At 40.8% G+C, this 24,351-nt stretch overlaps 1 protein-coding gene across 1 annotated transcript in view; it reads left to right on the top strand.

The window, feature by feature from the left end:
* Positions 1-2,171: 2,171 nt before the first annotated feature.
* unc13c (unc-13 homolog C (C. elegans)) overlaps positions 2,172-24,351 on the top strand; it is a 97,107-nt gene continuing 74,927 nt past the window's right edge. The window contains exons 1-5 of the mRNA XM_079340360.1: positions 2,172-2,728; positions 7,660-11,924; positions 21,598-21,620; positions 22,193-22,239; positions 23,399-23,477. Coding sequence (XP_079196486.1) covers positions 7,856-11,924; positions 21,598-21,620; positions 22,193-22,239; positions 23,399-23,477 — 4,218 coding nt within the window. The 5' untranslated portion in view covers positions 2,172-2,728; positions 7,660-7,855. The remainder of the gene's footprint in view (positions 2,729-7,659; positions 11,925-21,597; positions 21,621-22,192; positions 22,240-23,398; positions 23,478-24,351) is intronic.

Raw genomic sequence — 24,351 nt, 5'->3', positions numbered from 1 at the left:
GCATCTTAATGGATCATAATTCATGCCTGGAGCTGACCTTGTCTTAAACAGTGGTGTTTTAAGGCTTAGACACTGTGCTTATTATTCCTGTTTACCAGGTCATTGTGGTACGAAGGTTGCTGCAGGTCATTTTTAGCTCATTCCTATTTTTGCTTAAATTGTGATTGCTCATTGTAAATGACTGGAAATCTATCTATCTATCTATCTATCTATCTATCTATCTATCTATCTATCTATCTATCTATCTATCTATCTATCTATCTATCTATCTATCTATCTATCTATCTATCCATCCATCCATCCATCCATCCATCCATCCATCCATCCATCCATCCATCCATCCATCCATCCATCCATCCATCCATCCATCTATCTATCTCTATCTCTATCTCTATCTCTCTCTCTCGCTTGGAGAGAAGAAGAAAGGAGACACGGTCTTGGCTCGCTGTCTCTTGGCAGCTGAAGGCACTAACATGAGCAGGGATCAAAGACAGAAATGGGCTGAGTGGCATACATGATAGAGCAAGAATGAAAATGAAAGGAGAAAAAGACAGTTTCAGAGAATTGGGATTTTTATTGTTTTTGTTGTGTTCCTTACAGCATTTCCTTTATGCATTAATTGTGACAAACACTAACACACTATGATAAATACCGCACAATAACAATTCTCCACATTTTCAATAAAGTAAATTTGCTAATTTGAGCCTGCCTTAGATCCCATTAAAACGGATCTGAGCCATGTTTTATGCTTAAATACATCAGTATTTGCTCTGCTATCTTTGGCTGAACACAAGTGTGATGCAGTAATTGCTGGAGATCATTTGGGTCAAACTGGCTCAGTAACAGCTGAGGTTTCAGGCTGTAGTTACTTTCACCACCAGCAGGAGGCAAGCAGAAGACACATACACAGCAGCATCAGAATCCAATAGCCCCCTATCCCCACCACCCCATCTGCACGCGCTTGCGCATGCAACTACACATCTCCTTATCCTACCTCTTTCCCATGTGATGGAGGGAGAGAGAGGAGGAGAGTGAGTGAAGGAAATGTGATTTCGCCAAAAGGCCAGACAATTAGTGGTTGTTGGAGGAACGCATGACACACATCTCAGCTAGAAGAGGAGAGCAAGACTGACAGAGGAAGGCAGACTCACGCACACATGAGGGAAGCAGAGAGAGAGGTTTTATTTGAATGCTTTATACCCAAGCTGAGGGAGGGAAGGAGGGAGGGAGAGAGAGAGCGAGAGAGAGAGAGAGAGAGAGATAATGTGCACTCTCATGTGACACTCTACCTGCAATGTTTTCATTTCTGTCCATCTTTGTTGGTCCCTTTAACGTGAAATAAATCCATGGGCAAACTGACACACAATGACAAATAGCAGGAAATTGCTTAAACTGCAGCTCCATAAATTCCCTGCTATTTTGACACCAGGTCAAGTACATTTTTATTCCAACCTATGCATTGTTTTCATGGCTCTGACAGTAAGCCTCGTGCGATTTCAAATGCTTTTTTGTGTTCTAGTATACCGGTGTGGCCAACATTGATGACTAATAGCATATGCAACGCAAATGAGCAATCATGTATGACGACATTTCCAGTGAGATACGTAATTAGACGATGTGAGTGCGTCCCATGCGACGTTCTTAAGATGTGCTAATTTTGAGACGGCTATGATTATATCAAGCGTGTGTGTGTGTGTGCGTGTGTGTGTGTGCATGTGTGAAGTGTGAGACTAACGTGTGCACCCTTCGAGTCTCACAGACATGCACGCACTCCTAAAAGCAGTGTACTAAGGGCTACACGCACAAGCCCTGACGACAAATGTAAGCACTATCACTAGTAACCTATGGTTCTTTAATGCATGTTTCTCAGGTGCTCAATTATTATTGACCTATTACATCACTTGGACGTCTCCATCGGAATGTGTATTTTTCTTTTTCTTTTTTTGTCGTGCTAGGATATAGCCTACATAGAATTTACACATCATCCCCTCCATTTCTGTTTGCTTCCCTCACACTCAAGACATCTCACGGAAGCCTATGAAAGTGTGTGTGTTGGGTTGGGGGGGTCGGGGTCTTGTGTGTGTCTCATCCAAGCCGAGCAGAGAGAGAGAGAGAGAGAGAGAGAGAGAGAGAGAGAGAGAGAGAGAGAGAGAGTTTTGTTCAAGGGAGGGACACATTCTCCATCCAGGGAGCACAGCCTCAGTCTCGGCAGCCAAGAGCAGCAGCGGCAGTGTCTGCCCTCCCCTCACCGCCACCGCCACCCGTCTGCACCCCCCTTCTTTTTTTTCTTTTGGACTAGACACCCCGTGCTTTCACAAAGTCTAGCAGGGGTGTGTGACTGTGTGTTTGTGTGTGTCAGCCGTGGAGCGAATAAAAGCAAGAGGCTTACGGCATTTACAGGCTGTATCCTCGGTCTCCAACTCCGCGAACAGAGGAGCACAGCAGAGGAGCGAGAGAGGGGGGTACCGACCGAAAGTGGCATGGAGGAGAGGTGTGCGTGTGTCTGTGCGCGGAGGCAGGGCAGTGGGATGTGGCGTCTGACGGACTCGGAGAGATGCTGTGAGCTCTGGTATTAGCAGGCAGCTGCGCACCGAGCCGCTCTATCCCCTCCCTCCCCAGCTGCTCTCCTCACACCAACCATTCGCTGAAAGCAGGGATTCGGCTCCACACGGCTCGCTGTGCTCACTACTACCGCTGGCGTCTTGCAAGGGAGAATTGATACAACCAGGTATGTGCATCGATGGAGCCCATTGGGGCGCTGGATGCGTGTTTGCGTTGTAGTGGTGGGTGAGGGAGTGGGGGGTCTTGACTGTTCTGACTTCATCCTTCTTGTTGCTTCCCTCCCCTCCCTCTGTGGCCCTGTCAGTGGATTAATGGAACGTTATTTGGGGAGGATGCGGTGAGATGGCATCTTCAGTCGATGCAGCTGGCGTGTAAAATACAAATTATGCAAGGTGTTAATTTTAATTTATCGGTTTATTGCTTATTCTTAAATCCAGATTTGACACAAACACTTTCGATTTACAATTGCCTCATTGCTTTCGTTCTCACCTTTCACATGTTGTGCATAACAGAAATTGAACCCATGTGGGCAACGATGTTGTTTCACACTAAGCAAATGCGATGAGACTGCTTCTTGTCATGCTGGCCCAAGAAATTGTAATATTTTGATTAATACGGGTAGACAATCTGTTGTTTTGTTGGCTGGATTCCTACGGCTGCAGGCAGATACAGTATTTCACTGATGGGAAATACACAGGTTAGGAGTAGGGAGCCAAAATGTAGCTGAAGCTGGGCGTGAGGGCAATATGATCTGAGGATGCACACACCCTCACATGCTCATCCCCCACTGGTTTGCTTCGCTTTTCTCTCAAAGCAGCAAATGCACGCTTAAAAGCAATCACGCACGGAGCCATGGATGGCGCACATGTGTGTGCATGCACGGATGCACAGAGTGGCACACGGAGAGGCGTGCACGAACCCACATGTGCACTAATCTACACTCAGGACATAATCCATAATCATGTGTAATGGAGACATGACGTAACACATGGCTATATCTAACCTATATGCATCCGTTTGTAAAGGCACTGTCACCCGGAGCGATAACAACACATCATAGCAGGCAGTGGATTTGCTCGCAGCATAATACCCTCAAATTGGCATGCTTGGCGTTGTCATCAGGAGAACAGAGCAGATTGTACTATTGTGAGAAATAGGTTAGCATGCCTCAGACTGACACTCCTTTTCATTAAAGGGAAGTGGCAGAGACTGTGGGCCTGTGAGAAATTGAGTTTTTTAGAGTGCTATGATATTCAGATGCATTAAGGGAAAAGGGGGTAAATAGGTCCCCTGGCATTAATTCTGGGCCTGGGGTAGCAAGCAGAAAGTGGGTGTGGCTGAGGTGCTCCCCCTTTCTCTGGAGGTTTCTCTAGTCTGACTCACAGGTGGGAGTGGTTCTACTTCAGGAGCACAGGAATTCCCAGATTTTCTTGAGTCATCTATATTTTTGGCACTGACTAAGCAAGTCGACTCTGATCACTTTACAACAATTGGAAAGTCAGAAAAATAGGACACAGGGCAGTTTGTTATGTTGTTCCCTGCTCAAAAGCACATTGGCCTGTGATTGAAAAAGTTTGGATAGAAAAGGAAAAGGCTTATGCTTAAACATTCTGTGATTATGTACCCATTTTGTACTTCCTCATAGTATGTAATGAATGTAATTTACCCATATATACTATGTGCCAAATAATGCTTTATTTGATAGTGAGAACTGAAATATTTATCGCTCATCCTATGAAATCAACAAGTTACTATTATACATTAAGGTAATAAACTTTTTTTTTTACAAGTGCAGTGACTCTACTTATATGTTACTACAGGGCACGGATGAACAGTAGCAGAAATGCTGTGGATCTAGATAATCCAGCATGTGATCTGATTATCACATGCGCTCGGTGGCTCAGAATAAATCGTACCATTTCATTTGTAGCCCATTTTCAGCTGAGTCTGCTTAAAAAGCAACTTCTTTGCAGGTTCTGCGGTTAAATTGATGACATGCGTGGGATGAGTTGGTCTTCTTATCCGTCATCCTTTTCTCTTAATTCCTGCATCATTGCGCCCTAATGGGACGATACAGGTGATACCTCGTGGGTATTATCAGTTCATTTGCCTATCAGCTCTAGCTTGGGTAGAGGATGAATGCTTCATTTGTCAAACATTAACATGCAGATGTCAGGGTGTTGGCTTTGTTAAGAGAAGAAGGCAGCTCCCTAATTGGTAATCAACACTGATTAAACACTAGTACTCCTTTAGTGTGATTTGTCCAGAGAGAGTGCAGCCACTGTGCAGCAAGGTGCTTCATAGAAGTGATGTTCCAGTCACTGCTACAGAGCAATCCTGGATGCTGTCAACCAAGATTGTAGCTGTACTTCAATTTAAAACATAAAACACAATATAGGTTGTACAGACTGTGCACAACTTGGATGATCAAATTATCTGCACTAGTGACCCATCTGTTCAAACATGCATACAAATCTGATTCAATTAAGATATATATATTTGAGTATGATATTTGGGATTTTTTAAATAAACATGATTTCAGGAAGAAAATCATTAACTTTAGTGAGACGATCAATTTCTTAGATTTATTTGAATTTTATTCATTTTTGGACGATTTTAAAATATGACAATCGATTTTCACTTAACACACTTTTGCGCTAAAAAAAGGGAGAAGTTTGTTTCCAAAAAAGGCCCAGTCTCCTCAGTCGTCTGGAAGTAGTACGGTTTTGCAGCGTCCGACCTCAAGCAAACCACTGTTCGATGTATTTTCTGTCACAAGTGTGTCACAACAACGGCAACTGCAAAAACAGAGACATGAAGAAGCGTGTGGCCCAGCAAGCTCTAGATCACGACAGTCCTAAAATGCCCACACCCGTTTTATGGCTGTAATGTGCAGACGCAAATCGTAAATCAGGTGTGGTGTAAAGAAAAAAAGGGATTTTATTTCTAGGCCATATCGCCCAACCATTATTTGAACCCAGTATATTTGTCTTTTCATTTTCAGCCATTAGTAATACAGTATTACCCTTTTATCTCTCCCTCCTTTGAAAACAGACACAAAATAATGTATTAAATCCCAAATTTCCCAACATCCTGCGAATACTGCAACATGTTTATTTTACAACACTGTGCAAATATTTGAAGTGTCTTTTCTCTGTGTTTTTTATAACACTTACAACCACAGATGAAATGATCCTCTACCTTGAGTTGCTGACACATTTATGCAGCTTTAAGAGAAACCTCTGCATGCAAATCCAGAGAAAGCATCCCTTACTTTGAGTCCATCAACTCTATATTAGCAAATCCAATTTAAGTTAGTGTGATCATACACAGAAAAAGCAGGCAAATGGGAAATCCCATCTTCGCTGACCCAAGAGAAGATTACAAAATGATTTTTCTCAGCCTTGATATAGGCAAGCCCAGCCTCAAATGTATTCCAATATTTCACACCGACCCATCTTTGAATTTCTGTTATATTCCTTTTAATATTTAATTTACTAGATAAGAATTCACCTAATTTGACTCATAACTTGTGCTATATAATTCTTGAATGCATATATTCAGTTGTAATAATCATGTACATGTTACTACTGTAGAGATGATCACTTAAATAATCACTTCATATCAGTGTCACCTCATAGTTTCTGAATGCAGATATTAGTTTGAATGTCATAAGAGAGCTAAAAATACCAGTGAAAGTCATGGAGGCAATGTCAGGACATATTTAGACAACATCAGATGGGATTTATTTGTGGGAGGTACATTGTTTGGTCGTGACCCATCATGTGGCAAAGGTCTGCACTTGGCTGTAGTCCCATTTATAAGAGAGCTGAGTCATAACCTCTTCATACCGAAACATGCTATGCTCCTTTAACCTTCTCTGTTGTCATTCCATGTTGGTGACAGGAAATTTTGAACCTTTCTTTTCTTGTTATTATGACTCAGACCCATACAAACCTATAGCTGAAAATCGATGGTCTTAAGATTAAATCAATCTATAAATTGAATTAAAAAAGACTGCTTAGTCTGAAGACTTTTTAACTACAGTAAGTAAACTAACTCATACATTAAGATTGGCACTGTGGTACAAGACCTTTGTGACATGAAATAAAAAGTAACTCCTTGCATCAAGAGTATTGCCCCAGGCCTGCCCCAAACCTTGTCCTGTGAATTTAAAAAATCTGGCTCTCGAGTCATTCCATCAGAACTGTATCTTGTAGAATTAAATCTATGGTTGAAATATAGCTTTTAGCTCATTTTGCTAATGGCTGGTTTTTCTTCAGAGCCCAGCAATAAAGACTAAGTGGGATTCTGAGTTTCACAGTTCATTTAAAGTAAGCATGTCTCTGTGGTCATGAGACTGTAGACACATCAAGTTCTAAACACCAGAACTAATGTGAAGCAGCTGTCCGATCCTCTGCACAAAAACATCCCTCTGTAAATCCGGTTGGCTAGTTCCACAATATTTAAAGGAAGCAAAAAAATCCTCTTACAGCCTAACGTGCAATTCAAATATCTCCCCCCTTTTCATGGGCCGAAGGTTGCCATATTTGTTTGATTTATAATTACAGTCTGCTGAACATGTGCATTATGATACCTGAATGGTTCAGATGCTGAACAATTTAAATAATTGGGAATTTAAACAGTTTAAACATTTAAACAGTCACCAATATTTGAAATATATTTTATATAATGGATATATTATTAAAGAACAACATTGATGTAGTGTAGTGCTCCTAGTGTTCCATCTATCCTATGGCTATAACACGGTAGCACTGAAGCAATTACAATAATTGGCCAGCTAACTCCTGCTGAAGAAGCTGGGTACACCAATGTTGCTAGTGGATCTATTGACTGTCACACACAAACACACACTTACATACAGTATATCACTGCACACATAAACATGCAATACATATAGGCTCATTTTGTGGATACACAGTACTTGGATTTCTTTGTTTCTCTGTTTTTAATTAATAGTTCACTTTTGACTGTATCTGAATCATTATTTTTTTGTATAATTTGTAGATTAATTGTTTTAAAATATGGTATGGGACTCTTCAACCATAAGTAATTATTCTTTTCTTTGTCTTTCAGGGAGATGTTCCATTATTGGACGAAGGAAACTGGATTTAGAAATTATCACTGAGTATCTTCGCAAACTGTGGTTTCGGTGATTTTTAGCTGGGTTCCTGCTGTCAAGCAAAGGCTAATTGTGCTTGGCTCACCATTGCTGTATTCTCAGCCAACTTCTTACACTAGATGATAAAAACAGTTCACTGGATTACCATCCATGGTTTCTGCCCTAATAAAGACTATATCATCCTACATTAAAAAGATTTGCAAAGGAATGTTTACAAAGAAATTGGCAAAACCAATAAAGAAGAAAGAGAGAAGCGAAAATAAAGAGCCCAAATTGACGACTGATTTGCAAGAACACAATCTAACTCTCTCTACCACACTGAAGACTACAGTTAAAAAGATTTCCAAATGCTCTTCGGCACGTAACATATCACTTGAAGAAGACGACGGAAAGGACTGCTCATCTCTGTCACCCACTTTTAGTTATCGTGTAGCTATTGCAAATGGACTTCCGAAAAACTCTCTTTTTTTGAATCATAATGAAAGCATCTTTCCTGAGGTTCTTTCAATTGATAGTAGTTACTCTGACTCCTTGAGTGAGACAAAACCTGTCAGAAGACTGGATGAGCAAAAATCTCACACTATGCCAGTAAGACGAAACAGAAAGAGCCTCATCAGTTTGGCTCCCTCTGATGGCAGTTCTGAGGGTGAACGAGTGGAACGGTCCAGTCTTCACACACTTAGGTTGGGCGCTCTACGCAAGTTAAGAAAATGGAAAAAGAGTCAGGAGTGTGTCTCGTCAGACTCGGAGGTCAGCAATTGGAGGAAAACTCTTGGCATCCGGAGCAAGTCCTTGGACCGTGCTGGACGGCAGCAAAAGAGTTCGACCCTGGAGCCTGGCTCCTCCTCCACAGGCTGCATTAGTCAAACCCAGGATGTCATGGAGATGATATTTAAAGAGCTTCAAGGAATTAGTCAGATAGAGACCGAACTGTCTGAGCTACGTGGCCACGTAAATGCTCTTAAAAGCTCGATTGATGAGATCTCCAGCAGTGTAGAGGTAGTTCAGAGTGAGATTGAGCAGCTTCGCTCAGGATTTGTACAGTCTAGAAGGGAAACAAGAGATATTCATGACTATATAAAACAAATTAGTCACCAGGCCAACAACTCAACCTTACGATTCCTCAATGTTCCAGAAGAAAGGTCAGAGAAAACGGAGATTCTTATATACAAACTATTAAAGGAAAAAATGGGTTTCATTGATGCCCATAAAACAATCAAAATTGAACTTGCTCATAGATTAGGTCAACAACGAGAATGTTCGAATGCAAAACCCCGCCCTATAATTGTTATTTTTGCAACAACCCAAGATAGGGATGTAGTCTTGAAAAAATGCTATAAACTTAAAGGAACTGGCATCACAGTTTCTACTGACAGCTTAACTCATGATGGAAAAGAGAGAAAAGACAAAGCAATGTCTTCCTCACAAACTTATGAAAGCATGGATATAAAGGTCTCAGGAAAGGATAAAGTCGTGGAGAGTGACGACTGGGACTCAATGGACAGTGATAAAGAATTAGATGAATTAAGCAGAAATAAATATGCAATGGTGATTTCAAAGCCTGTTCACAAAAGCAAATCAGAGAAGAGGAGATCCCATGACCATAGTCGGTCAGGAGAGGAAGCAGGCTACTCAGGCACAGTTCACTATGCTGATGACTCTTACTATGACCCAGACAAGCATGCAAAGGCTTACTACTCTGATTTGACTCCTGGTTGGCTTTCCCAGAGTGACTATTCCACCCCTAAACTGAGTCGTTCAGAGTCCGACTGCTCAAAACTTTGCCAGTCATACTCAGAGGACTTTTCCGAGAGTCAGTACTTTACACGGGCTAACGGCGGCTCCCTTTTGTCATCCTCAGATCAGGAACTATGGCAGAGAAAACAAGAGGACATGGCTACCTCCTGGTATGCTAGCCCCAGCCACACACTTAGTCATGAGAATCAAACCTATGAACATAATGAGGTTGAGACTACAGAAACTATCGACAGCGGTGTGAGTAATGGACTTGTCTGCATGTCTGGAGACAGAAGTCACTACAGTGGCTCACAGGTCTCTCTGCAAGGTGACCTATCACCATGGAAAGACTGGCATCATCTGGAGCAGGGTGCTGACTCTGGTCTAGAAGCCTCCATTGAGGTTAACAGTCCCTTTGACCCATCAACTATTCCTGGTTTTCCAGAAAACATCACCAAATGTCAGGAGGTGGATTTACAATTTGAGGGAGATGAGGAATTCATGATGCTTGACAGAGAATCTTGCTTACCACCTATTACCACCCACATTATCCCTCCCATCACAGAAAGGGGGTCTGTCATTAAGACACCTCCCCGGCAGTCTAAAGAGGGATCCAAGATGACAACAAAAGAAACCATGAAAGCACCTTCTAAAGATTCTCCTAAAGCATCCACTAAAGTGACACAAAAACAAACAAAATTAACTCAGAAAGAAGAAACCACCAAAATATTACCAAAGGAAAGTCCGAAGGTATCTTCAAAGGTTTTACCGAAAGTGACTTCTAAAGCTGTTTCTAAGGAATTACCTAAAGAGATGCAGACATTTAAAGAATCATCCCAAGCCCTCCCGAAAGACAGTAAACCACCTAAAGTAGCCCCAAAACCCACTGTTAAAGAGGTATCTAAAGTGACATCAAAGGTAACTTCTTCTGAGGTTAATAAAGTCCCCCCTAATGTTAAACAAAAAGATAGCCCGACAGTGACTCCAAAAGAAAGTCCTAAAGAGTCACCTAAAGAGAGCCCGAAAATAACCCCAATTGAGAGCCCAATCTTAACCCCTAAAGAGTCACCTAAAGAATCTCCTAAAGAGTCTCCTAAAGTCATTGCTAAAGAACTCCCACAAGTTGCATCTAACGAAGGTCTGAAAGTAACTGCAAAAGAGGTTACCAAAGAAATGTCAAAACCACCCCCAAAAGAGGTCGCAAAAGAGATGCCAAAAGTAGAACCTAAAGAGATTGGTAAAGTTCCCACTAAAGAAGTTTCTAAGATTCCACCTAAAGAAACCCAAAAGGTACCCCCTAAGGAGAGTTCTGTAGTGGCACAAAAAGAGACCCCCAAAGTTGCCCCAATAGATGCCCCTAAAGTAGCACCCAAAGTAGCTTCTAATGATGTCCCTAAGGAACCCCCTAAAACCCTTCCTAAAGAAAAGTTCCCTGAACTGGATGTCAATCATAGCTTTCACCAAACTCAGAATAAGTCTTCAACTATGTATCGTAGTCAGAGTGAGATTCGAACAGAGAAGGTTGAAGAGGTTCCCAAGTCTTGGAGCAGTAGGCTCAGCATAGATCTCAGTGAGAAGTCTTTTGGTTTTGGCTTTGGATCTACACTTCAGAGAGCTAAGTCAGCTCTTGAGGTAGTTTGGAAGTCTGGTCCTCAAGGTACCCCTGCTCCTCCTGAAGAGCCCACCAACTCATCTTCCACATTTATGGGACGTTTCCGCACCATGTCAACCTCCTCTGCAAATGACTCTAGTACTGCAATAGACTCTGATGTCAGCACCAAGCCTGTCTTGCACAAAGCAGATGAAGAAAAAAAAACTGCAGAGACAGAATCTCGGGAACAATCAGTCGATAATGAAACCCACTATGTTGAAGTGATGGAGCAGGTACTTGCCAACTTGGAGAACCGAACTAATGCTAGTGAGACAGAGGAAACAGAGGAGACAGATGTGGCTGCGCAGGATTGTGAGACTTCTCAGGACTATGATGTGTCTGATGATATCGAGGCTTCTCAAGACAATGATGCCTCTCAGGATTTTGAGGCCCCTCAAGAATTTGAAGCCACAGAGGACTTTGAGGCAACTAAAGAGGCACAAGTTCTTGAGTATGACTGCAGTTTGGATGATCAGTATGATGAAGAATACAGTGAGGAATATGAAACCCAACTTACAGAGGACACTGCTGAATATGATGCAATGGTGGAGTATGTAGATGTAGAAGAACCAGATGAGACTGAGGACAACGATGTGACAGAGGAAATGGATGAGGTTGATGAGGAGTTAGAGGAGGTAGAAGAGTTGGCAGAGGAAGCTCATGTTTTGGAAAAAGTGGAACAACCGCAGGAGGATGAAAACAAAAATGTTGCAGAGGAGAAGCCCACAGAGGCACCACCCAAGAAACGTGTTAGACCAACATTCAAGGAGGCAGCACTGAGGGCCTACAGGAAACAGATGGCTGAACTGGAACAGCAGATCCTGGCAGGGGGTACAATTCTTCATTTACTTTTGTTTGTTACAGTAAATGTATACTGCAATGATTATGTTGGTAAAGTGTGTATAACATTGAACAGACACTGTAATGCTTATGGTTTAAAGCCAGGACTTAGCCCTCCTTTCCCTTGTAGAGTTTTGATTGTTGAAGTTAATCAAGAACAGTTACAAAAAATTTAGTTTTTTAAAATCAATCAATCAAACATCTTACAGAAATCAGTCAACAATTTGTAAGCAACTGTTTTAGGCAGAATGTTTATGCGTTTAAGTGTCCACCTCAATTTCGGTCTGAAAACACAAACTCTAAGACGAGGTAAAGTGCAACATGATTTCTTAAATAAAAGTTTTATGCATTGCGCAACGATGGCCTCTAAAATATTAAAACGGTAAGAAGTTATGTTGGATATTAACAATTTTCAGTATTCAGAAGTAAAAAAAACCAGTCCAAAACATTGGTTGGTTCTATTGGTATTGTATTGTACTGTATTGGTTCTATTCTATGGTTCTATGCAATATATTTTCTTTCTGCAATATACATAATACAGGAATTTACTAGATAATACAGTGTGTTTTAACGTATCAGTTAAAATGTAATCATGAAATTATATTTTTGATTATTTGAGTCGGGGTTCAGTCCTCTGATAGTAACTCTGACATCACCATCATGGAGAGGAAGAGACAGCAGGTCGAGAGAGAACTTTACAAATGAACATCTGATCGTGTTACTCACATGTCATCAACCATTTCTCACTCTGTTTATAAGCAGTGTACACTCAAATCCAGGACTCGGACTGGAGCCCTGATTTAAAGTGCCTTAACACTGTCTGGTGCAGTGATGAAAATTGAGCACTCGGGTATGCAACTTCGACAGCTTTTGTTATAGAGAAATCCTGAGTGTTCTGGCTATATCTGACTAACATGACTGAAAATAAGCCACAAAGTTGCTGTCATGTTCTCTATATTGTTCTCCGATGTGCAGAGCGGACTCTGTGTGTTCAATGGGACGTGCAGGGAAGCGCAGTATACTATCAAGCGAGTCCACCTGATTGTAAACTGAGCATGCATCATAATAACATACAGCTATGCAAGTGCTACACATTACAACATTATGTAGCCTACAACAGGTATCCATGCTTAGGCCCCGTCTGTCCTGGAGCAGTGTGAGTGCAGGCCTTGGTGACCAGTGGGAGAAGGGGGGGGCGCACAGTATTGCCAGTGTGACCGCACCCTAACAGTCAGTTGTGGTTCATACTGTGAAATACTTTGTAGTGAACGGCGGTTTTCTAAATATATAATTATCGATTATGATCCCAAACTAAATCAAGGCTGAGGCACATCTGGGAACTTGTCTCATACTCAACCTTGAAGACTTGGACGTGGACTCTAACTGGGACAGTGGGGATTTGACTCAGACTCAGGTAATGGTGACGACTTGGATTTTCATTGTTTACCGGAAACTTGACTCATACTACTTCACATAAGACTTCAACTGCAGGTGTGAATACGGAACGTAAAGACTCTGTTGGACATCCGTCCTGTTAATGGCCTGTCTGTGTGTTCACAGCATTAACCAGTATCGGGCCAGATGCTGCGGATAGAGGGAATACATTAACTTAAATTCTGCCTTGCATACTCAAGTGTCTGTCTTAGGCAGCTGCGTTTTGTGCATGTTTACATTATTTATCAGTCACATACCCTGTCCACAAACAGTTTCTGCTTCTTTCTCTAGTTCCAAATCTAACAGCACTTTTCTTGTATTAACAGCAATTGGCAGTAATGCTTTTGTCTTCTTAAATTGTTTTTGTTTTTAATCAAGGTCAGCATTTATTTGTCTTGCTTTTTTATCATGTGGGACAGTGGTTAGCATGTTTCTTCTTTTGTTAGCAGTTAACAGTTGTCTTTCAGATGCTCTACAGCCATCGTTTGGTGGAAGTACTGCATTAAAACGTGCAACTGTAAAATATAATAGAAAGACGAGGTAATAGGCACATGAACTCTTCAATTTTGTAAGTTAATGGCTTTTCAAATTTGAAGATCAATATTGTCAGATTTAGATATTTCTTAGACTTTGATCCACTCCAAGAATGTATAAGTCAATCCTATTTGAGTGGTTATTTATTTTAAGTTGAAACAACTGTAGAGAGGACTTTGTCTGAAGGCTTGAGGAAGTGATAGTGGTGACTTTGACTTTGTGTTTTGATTCCAATGACACTTTACTCTATTCTCTCGTAATGCACTTTGGCTCAAGAATCATGACTTTCCAACATATCAGAGGTTTAGGACAGGTATTAGAGGTTTTTCATTCAAATGTAAAACGTATTTAACACAGAGCTTATTTTCTGCAATGATCCAAAATTCGACGCAAAAATCCCATAGGAGAATTCTCGTAGGAACCACCGGAGAGTGGTTACTTCCAGGTTGGCCTACAAAAATACAGTAGGCCAACTACTGCAACTATTCCAGTCTATTCCCTCGACTAGCCAACATGGCCTGTGATCTAACTGCTGTTATTAAGTGTGCTCAGTTCACAAACTTGAGAAAAATGAAATGAAAAAAAGAGACGCTTCTGCACATCGGAGAACAACACAGAGAACATGACAGCTACTTTACTGACTGTGTTGAGTAATTTTAATTCGATACAGCTATAAATGCATTAAAAATATAAGACGAGTTTGGTCAATTCCACGTCTGCACGTCGGCGAACATGGAGAGTGACAGCAACTTTCTGACTTATTTTGAGTCATTTTAGTCAGATGCAGCAATAAAACTCCATGATGAAGGCTGTCAAACGTTGTGTTCGTGCATGAACTGTACCGTGCTTAAGCACACCTCTTCGAAGTGTGCCAAAGCCAAAGAAGTGTACCATGCCTGAGCACACTACGGAGCGGTCACACTGTTCAAACTAACTGGACTTTAGGGGTGAAGCGTTAGGCACAGTACTGATTGCCTGCATGATGCAACTCGTACTTGTATCACACATTTGCCTCAGTAAGGAAGTGGCTCCTAATCCAAGTACTGAAAAGCTCATGGGTCAAGGCTTTCCATAGTTAAAACAGGATACAATTTAAAATCAGCATGGGTATTTAAATGGTCTGCATTGTTTCACTGTGAAGAGTGAAGAGTTCAGCTAGAGTAAAAAAAGAGACCAGGGAATTTCCACTGTTACTTAAAATGAAAAAGTGTTTGACCTACATATGTACTGTAGCTGCAAATATGGCACTCGCAGTGAGGTCGGCACTGTAGTACAGGGAATACAGGCTACACCTGGTGACTGTGTGAGAAATTTGTACACAAACCTTTTCATTGGTCACTTTTACTATACATCCTGTGGGAAACAAATTCAGTACTGTTACTGTCTTTTTTTCCTCAAGACAGAGATGACACTACACTTTACTGTATGTTATCACAATTATAACCATAGGCCTACACATAACTGCTCTAAATATTGAACTTTAGATAACTTCCAGAATACATGCTTACTCATCTAAGTCCACACAGTGAAAAAAGGGGTGTACGAGTAATTCCCCTTGAAAACTTATTTCTACAGCTAATTACAATCTTCATTGTTTTTCAAAACTCCAACTAAAAGTTTTATTAAACTGTTAAATAGTAATACTCATTTAAAGATATTGGTATATTTAGGATGAATGGAAAGGTCATATTTTAATGATTGTGAGTTTCAGAAATTATTCATTGCATTTTTTTGTGCAGGTCTAATAGACAAAGCGAGTAAAGAGTAAATCTGACACTGTGACTCATTGCCTGATTGAATCATATCTACAGTATATGCTGACATTTAGTTTAGGTGAGGTCTGCAGTACAACCAAAAAAACAACACAACTCCTAAAGCAAAAGTGTGGCCATTTATTTTAACTACCGTATGCTCTTTTATTTAGTTTTTCATAGAAATGTTGTTAGCCTGGTTTGAAGCATTTGATGTGTTTCTCTTAGAGTTTCTAGGTTTTGTTGCAACAACTCAAGTTCAGATCTTATTGTCATTGCTTGAAGTCAAAAAAATTGTCAGGAAATGCCCAGATAAGGAACAAATACTACAAATACTATGCAGAAATATCGAAATACAAAATAAATGTCGGCGTACTAAAAACTAGAAACCTAGCTCACTTATCTCCCCAGGATCAAAATATCTACAGTGCTGTTGTTTTTTGTTTTTTTTCTTTTTTAAATTACTGTATCCTGAGAGCTTATTTTAAAGACTGGGCAGATTGTTTTTGGTTTTTAAGTTTTTGTTATGTACAGATTAAAAAGTATTTGTCAAAGTTATTTATAACCATCTTAAAATACAATAGTGTTCAAGAAGTGACATTTAAATGCATCCAATGGATATGGTTAGTTAAAATGGTTATATTACTGAAAAGAAAGTGTAGCCATGTACAGAGATACTCCATCATCCCCCTCTCATTAGCTTTGTGCGTTCATCCCCTGTAGCTGATGCATGCTCATCATGCTCATGCTCTGAAGCATGCTGGCTGGTCTGTGTTGGAGCTGTGAAGGGAGTCTCAGCAGTACTGCCACTCCTGCCAGGCCCGTCTTCAACTGGCTACAGCAGCGTCTGTATTCAGATGCTAATTCACACTCCCAAGGGCATTTTGTAACCAGGTCAGCCTAGCTTGGAATATTTATAGAGGTCTGCTGCTAGTGAAGTTTGCCGCTTGCTCCTGGGGGAAACAAGGAGGTAGACCCTCTTTATGCTTAGTGCACCATTTCTCAACTAAGTGCGGATATGAAAAATGCAGATACTAGGAACAGAAGCCCCATTGTTGTTTTTGTGCGTTACAATCCAATTCACAGCCTCAATGGATTCAATATCCCTGTTTTCACCTGATTGTAAACAGGGAAGGCTTCCCATCCACAGTTCATCAGCTATGACTCCAGTTGGTCAAATATTTGCCTTTCAGCTCAGACACTTTAAACAAGGTACACTTTCTGATTCCTGACAGCAATAGATATGCCTTCATACTAACAATTTAGCCTAATTTAAAAAAATAATAATAATAAAAAATGAGCCCATTTAGCCAAATTCCTCTACTCTTGGCTACATCCTGAAGGGACATTTGTGCTGAAATGAACTAAATAAACCCTCAGCCTGCCACAGCCTATAGTTGTATGAGAAAACAATGAGCCGAGATAACCGTAGTTGTTTGAGTCATAAAACCCACACACACATATATCATTCTACTGGTAGTCATCATTCACGATTATATAACGTGCTATTGTAATTAGCCCAATTAAAGGGATACTTCACCCATTTACATGAAGCTGTGTATCATTAGAAACATTGTAGTAGTGTTGAATGGTCGTGAATCCAACCCTCATTTTGCCCTGAGAAGAGAAAAACATGTTTTTCTTTGCTTGAAAGTGTTCTTCATGTGATGCAATATGACGCTTTTTGAAGCTTGAAGCTTTGTACTAATGATACAAAGCTTCATGTAAATGGGTGAAGTATCCCTTTAATACAAGTTCATATCACGCATATTAATTACTCCTCACTAGGTGGCACCACACTTTACTGACAGAGGTGGTTGAAGAACAATTGAATTAAACTCAAATATTAAAGGAGTAAAGGGAAATTAGCTTCTGATAATTTCGCTCTCAGTAATGATTTGTCGTTGCCCTAAAAACTGTTTACCTGATCTGTCTTCGGCATGAGCAATGTAAAGAATACCCTACCTACGAATATGAAAATGTCAAGTGGTTAAGATGTTTTTGTCATTTATGCTAAGTTCAGCCTGTTTAATTTTCTTGCAAATCATTTTTTGGGATGTAGACCAGTGAGGTGGCATAACAGTAATTGGCATGATTGAAGAGCAATTTCTGATGTGTTAAAAATCTTGAATTATTATGTATACCATATAGGACATTGAGTCAGTCATGAATGGACATTTGTGTTTTCTACTGAGACTTGAAATTTTGTGCAAGAGACACTTTTGTCAAAAACTGGCTCAAAGTAAGTGACAAAAGACGGGAACCACACATGAAACAAGGTTTTAAAGGAAACTAATTTATTGTTAAACTAAATTTACAACAATCAAAGTATGTAAATCAGTCATGAATGCAGTGTTTGGATGAGTGTAGTGCTGTGTTGTAAAGTGCAAAACAAAGAAAACCAGCATGTGGAGGCCTGGGAGGAAGAGAGGAGAAAAAACAAGTTTACGTGGAAGCCACTTATATAGCAGAGTCCTGCTGGGCCCAGGTGTACCCAGTTGTGTTAATGGCCTTCCTGACTCCTCCTACTGTCTGCCAAGCCAGGAAGCCAAACACATGCACACAAGGGGCAGAACGTCACAACGCCCACAGGCTCTTCTGCACGGGAAAGATTTGATCTTAGTGTATTGTGACTAGAACATTATGTTATGACAGACAGGCAAAGTTGACATGGCTACAATTGTGGTGGCCAGCAGTTGGCATGTAACTTCTTTTTATCAGGATATATAGGTCTACAGCCTGTGATCTGTTTTGGGATCTTGCTGGCACTGTAATCCCCTGTAATGAGCCACACCACATGTCGACCCTGCACAAACTGGTAGTCATGTCAGCATCAACCTCATGTCACACATTTTTCCAGTAACAATCAGCGACTCCAATCCTAACCTGTCCGTTTATTAAGATAACTCAAACTTCAGCACTATAAGTTAAATGAAGTGATTAACGTTGTTGCAAAGTACTCAAATTTATAAGCCCATGTTAGAATAAAAAGTGATGTGGACAGTTGGGATATGATAATCTGATATAACTGTTCTCCAAAGGGTTAAAGTAAGGAGATGCAATACTGATTAGGGCAATTGATAATAATATAATTTATGATATATTAGTTAAAAAGACATTTGTGTGAATTTTGGTCTAACAGAGTATTTACGCAAGCTTGTTGTCTTAGATGTTTTCTTTGAGTTTGCTATATAGATCCCATGTATTTAATACTCACTTCCAAAGAACTGACTTAGCGTTTAAGGCTGTAATTGTTAACCAAACTGCAGACGACCACGTGCTACACTTTGAGGATTTGTACAAACTCCTGAGGTATCTGTAGCATCCACACTTGAACCTTCAGTCGAAGGATAGAGATTTGTATTTGCTGTCACGGGCTGTGCTCTTCGTCATTATCTTGATTTGCTCTGTTTTTTCCTGATCTCTGTGGAAATATCTTCATGCGCTTACACACTCACAGCGTTTGGCTGTTATTGTGACCTACTTTGCCGTTGTGAACAGTGTTAAAAAAAAAGTCAAAGCCAGGATCTTTTAGAAGTCAATCATCACTGATTTGAGGTATAGAGAGCCTTCCTCTATTGTATGTGTACATGCAGAGACCCACAACAGTATGTGTATCAAATGTATGGACAGTATATTTGTGCCTATTGCAACACGTGTTCCTTTGTGTCAGGGAATGAGCCAGTCTTAGTAATACCATCTACTACTACAATCATGTGCAGGCTTTTCTGCTCCAATGAGCTCTGATCTGCATAAAGTGTGACCGTGTGTGTTGGAAATGAAATACAGGGTTTACGGTGGCTCTTGATACCTCATCACACACAGATGTAGACACACACACGCACACACACACACACACACACACACTGGCTTATAGCACACAATGACCTATATCTCTATCTTATTTATCTTGCTGCAGACTTACTAGTAGTTGATAATGACATTAGCTTGTGTAGCTGTGCTGAAAAGAGCTTTGCTGAACGCTGTCCATGGTACCTGCTTTCAGTTTAACTCCTCTGTAAGTGCTGTTTGTTTGCATACAGCTTTTGCTGTGACATCATCATTTTTTTATTTTTATTCTATGTAAGAAAAGTAGACCAAATTTCTCATGAATTGTTTTCATCGTTGAAATTTTAAAGAAGAAAATCATGCATCTTGAGTGTTTTAATTGATGGTTGGTTTCGTGAGGACTGCCACCAGGAACAATTTTGCACTACTTTTAAACATACGACACTTTTGTTGGAATACTCTGCACCAAAAAAAACAACAACAAAAAAACCCCAATGTATTTTGTTACTAAAATGCACAAAAAGGGAAGCTAGCACATTATTGGTTATCAGTGACTAATAGAACAGATGGTATTTTGATATTTGTATTTCCGTGTGTAAGTTAAGAGACAAAACAATGTTGAACGGATATTTGCAAAAGAAACAAAGTACCGTAAATTCCGGACTATAAGCCGCTACTTTTTTCTCACACTTCGAGCACTGCGGCTTCTACTCCGGTGCGGCTAATGCATGGATTTTTTATGGGGGACAATGAGCTTCTGCCGCAAAAACATTTGACTTCGTCACGTCGGATCTTAATATCAGTCATTTTGCGCTTCATGCACGCACCCTCATCATGGAAAACACACGGAGAAATACATATGATGCAGCTTTCAAGTTAAAGGCGATCGACCTGGCTGTCAAAGAAGCTAACAGAGCTGCTGCACGTTAAGATGACACTGACAGCGACAACAGAGACTGAGGAAGTGAGTAATGAAGTCATTCTGAGGCAGTGAATGGATGGACTTATTCTTGTGAAATATATTACGGTCATCTTTTTCATCAGCCGTGTTACAGACACCGTCGGCTAGGCTTCGTATTGTAACGGTTCATGTTGTAAAGTCAGTAGTTGATAATGTGTTCATAATTCCGATTATGTGGAGAGTCAGTGAATGCACCAGCGAGAACGTGTTGAGTGGCTGTATGAGAGAACGCTGGGGGAGAGAGTTGGATTGTTACGGCAAGTTACGTGTGTTGCTCTCTGCTGTAAACGGGGTGGTCACGGCCGACATTGATCGGGTTAAGTAAAAGTTATTATTTGAACGCTCTCGTCGTCCTTTAACGTCCGTACGGACGCTACAGTATTTGCGGATGTTACCGGTAGCCTACGTCTGTGTAAATAGCTCCTGTTATAGCGTGGACACCTGCGGCTTATAATCAAGTGCGGCTTATATATGTACAAATACATTTATTTACTTATTTTTAGCCGGTGCGGCTTATATCCAGGTGCGCTCAATAGTACGGAATTTACGGTAGAATTTGTGAATACCGTATGCTCTGTAAGTGATGCAGTAAATGCATGTCAACAACATGCAACGTTGTGTCATTCTGATTAGAGCAGCAATTTGATCTTTCTCTTGTGAACAGCTGTTTTGTGTTTGTAGCACACTAGATCATGATTATATTGCCATTCATCACCCATGGATCAATAGCATAGTAATTACACCTCTGCAGTCTGGCTTATTTAAAGGGCTTGCCCTCTTGCAGTTCGTCTTTAAAATGGCAATGTGATCCCCACTGCTTATGCTTGCCTAATGTGCCATGCCTCCATAGCTATGAGTGTGAACTCAGGTAATGCAATTCATCAAAGGCCTAATTTTTCAACTCATGCTGCATTGATTTAGAAAAATATTATGTGCAGAATGCTGTTCACATTTCAACCTTCAACTGAGAGCCTCCCGTTGTGTAACATCTTTTTATACTGGTTCAACTTTATGTGATAGCCACTCTCCCTGAGGCACATGTTGACTCTGTCTACGTTACTGCATAAATTGTTAAGCAATACAGAATTGTGTCATCAGGCAGTTGTAGTAGAAAAGTGTCCTTAATAAGCACGTGTATTTTCCAGTGAGCTGCTTTTCTCTAACTGTCCGCCTCCCTGTCATTTTCTCCTTTCAGACAGCAGTGCTTTGGATACACAGGTTTAAAGTCATTGATTATAATCAGCCCATGTGGTCCTTTGTGAATCCTTTGCATGTTTGTGTTTTTTGTAACCATATCTTTGTATGTGTTGTGGCATTTACCTGAGTGTACCTGTGAGTGTTGCAGATAATTGAAGTGATCTATTGGTATGAAAGAAAATTCAGCGTGTGCCTTTGAGACATTTTGCTATCACTTTGTGCTGGTTATCCTTCTATTCCTCTCTTTTAAGAAACTGATTTGTTTTTCAAACTGGACATTTTGGTTAGTGAGGAGGGAGCGTTACACAATAAGCAAATCTGGCCTGAAGCTCCAACAGCGGCAAACTGAGTCTTGAGCTCACCAATTACATTGATGTGGAATAATTTGGTCTTTTGCCTGTGGTGCTTCCCTCACTTCTCCTCCTCTCTTATCATTTATCCTATCCTCACTTGACCTCCAGATGTACCGTTTTGATAAGTTAATACTGTATATTGTGCTTCCTTTTATTTTGCCTGCTTTTTGCCGTGCTTGTCGTTGTGTGCAATTACACTCTTTGTCTTGTTTTTACATTGTGTGTTTCTTCTCTTGGCAGCCTCGCAGTATTTTGGATCCCAAATTGCTCGGTTTGCAGTCTGGAGGGTGAGTGGTGGCTTCCTTTCTGATCTGATCAGTTGACAATTACACAAATCAAAGCTGCTCTACTGTTTTGTACTCCAGTGCTGAGGCACATGAAGCAGTAACTAGCACAGACATGCTGATTCTTTGGCATGCAGCACTAATTAAAGTATCATAATCTTTGTTTTGTGACAAATTGTAGAATCTAGAGGTGCATGATGGAAGAAAACTTGAACTGTAGGATTCACAAAAAATATCTAATTCAGAACTGTCTAGCAACAATAATGATAAAAATGTCTATTTTAGAGATGTACTGTATGTTCTGTCAATTCTTGCTCAAGACATCACAAGTGTAATAATCTAATAATATTAAACCTCCATCACTCATACAGCCATCTGCTGCATGCGCTGTGCATAAATGCAGCCAGAACTAGGGGCCACGAGGGCGAGGCAAGGGCCAGCACAGCTCGTCACGTTGTGTGTCTTTAGGGTCATACCACTGATGTCGCTGAGAGGGCTGACAGAAAAGCTTGAGGACCTTTATCTGTGTGGAAGCACTGGAGCCTTGATGTCATGTTGAGGTCATTAGAGAGGCTGAGTGACAGCTGAGGTGATGTCACTGAGAGCCTCTTGGGAAAGGAGCAAGACTGGTGGGAGCACAGTGAGGGGGGCTGTAAAGGGTTGCACAAGGGACTTGTAGGGAAGAGAGAGCAAGAAATAGTGGATCTGAAGTGTTGCACTGAGACCGAGAGACACTCATCTGAGAGAGTTTAGAGACATGGAGTCAGCTCTTCTCAGAGTTTTTTTTGCTGCAGCGGGCATTCGCTGCTCAATTAATCTCACGTTCTGTATTCAAAGTATGCTATATATATTCAGTGATAGCTATAATATTTGTCAATAAAAGGCTTTACTGCACCAGCACTCTATTAAAGTGGAAACAACATGGAAGAGAGGGAGTCAATGGGACCATCAGGGGCTGAGAGGGATTACATGGAGCATCAGCGCAGGTGGTCAGCTCCATGTGAAGAGAAGAGGGAGGGGTGAGACAGGTTAGGCAGGAGGCATGATCCATTATGTTTTCTGGCTGTATAAATCAAGGCCCCCCTCTTTCACAATAGTAATGTCTCCCCCAGCATGGCATTATTATGATATTAATACACCTTAAATCTGTCTGCTTCTCCAGGGCTGGCAGTATTCTTTATGGTATTGACAGTATGCCAGATTTACGTCGCAAGAGGACAGTGCCTCTTGTCCGGGACCTGGTGAGTCATCTGCCTCAACAAGGTTATGTTTGATTTATGTCAGATGTGTCAGACTGACCCCACATTATAACATACTGGTGGATTCCTACCCCGTGTGGGAATGACTCTCTGAAAAACAATAACATCTTGATTGGAAGTATGAACTAACAGTAGCCTTAGTATTCTTTAAGTGGATGTCTCTCAAACAATAATGTTTACTAAAACACAACTAACAGTGGATTTATGATCACAATTACAGGTCAGTACTAACACAGTATATCTCCTCACACATACACACCAGCCGCGAGGTTTCATAAATAAAACCGCTCGAAGAACATTTGCATACAACTTTTGTTGTGATACAAACAAGCCAGTAAGGCGTTGATTGATGATGGCAGGGACCACTTGAAACTCTTTTACTGTAGAGCGCTACCATTCAGTATAGCTAAATGTAGCCGTGGAGCCATTACTCTATGGCTTGATTAATTAGCCTAGAGGGGGCGTTTAAGTCGTTGCATCACAGTGATGCTCCACCGTTTTGTTTTTTATTGCAACATTATGTGTCGTAACATATCCCACAGAGAGGCCTGTTGCACTACAGTCCACTTTAGCAGCGAGCCATATGATCAGTCCAAGGTGAAAGACAGCAGGCTGTGGTGATGCCAGTCGTGTTCATGTCTATTGTCTGTCCATGATGTGCTGCACAGTCTTTGTCCTGTTTATGTTTGTCTCATCCTCATGTACTTTAAGTCAAAAAAAGATAAAACAAATCAAAGCTCTTGCATTAAGTTACTTAAAAGCAACCTGTTAAATACATGTTTGACTCTTTAAAGATTTATATATATTTTTAAATGATATAACATAGCTTGATTTACTGCACATAGATGGTGATGAA

This window comes from Symphodus melops (genome assembly GCF_947650265.1).
Source record: "Symphodus melops genome assembly, chromosome: 3".
NCBI classification, from domain to species: domain Eukaryota; kingdom Metazoa; phylum Chordata; class Actinopteri; order Labriformes; family Labridae; genus Symphodus; species Symphodus melops.
Note: the sequence above shows the minus strand (reverse complement) of the source record. Positions and strands in the feature narration are given on the sequence as shown.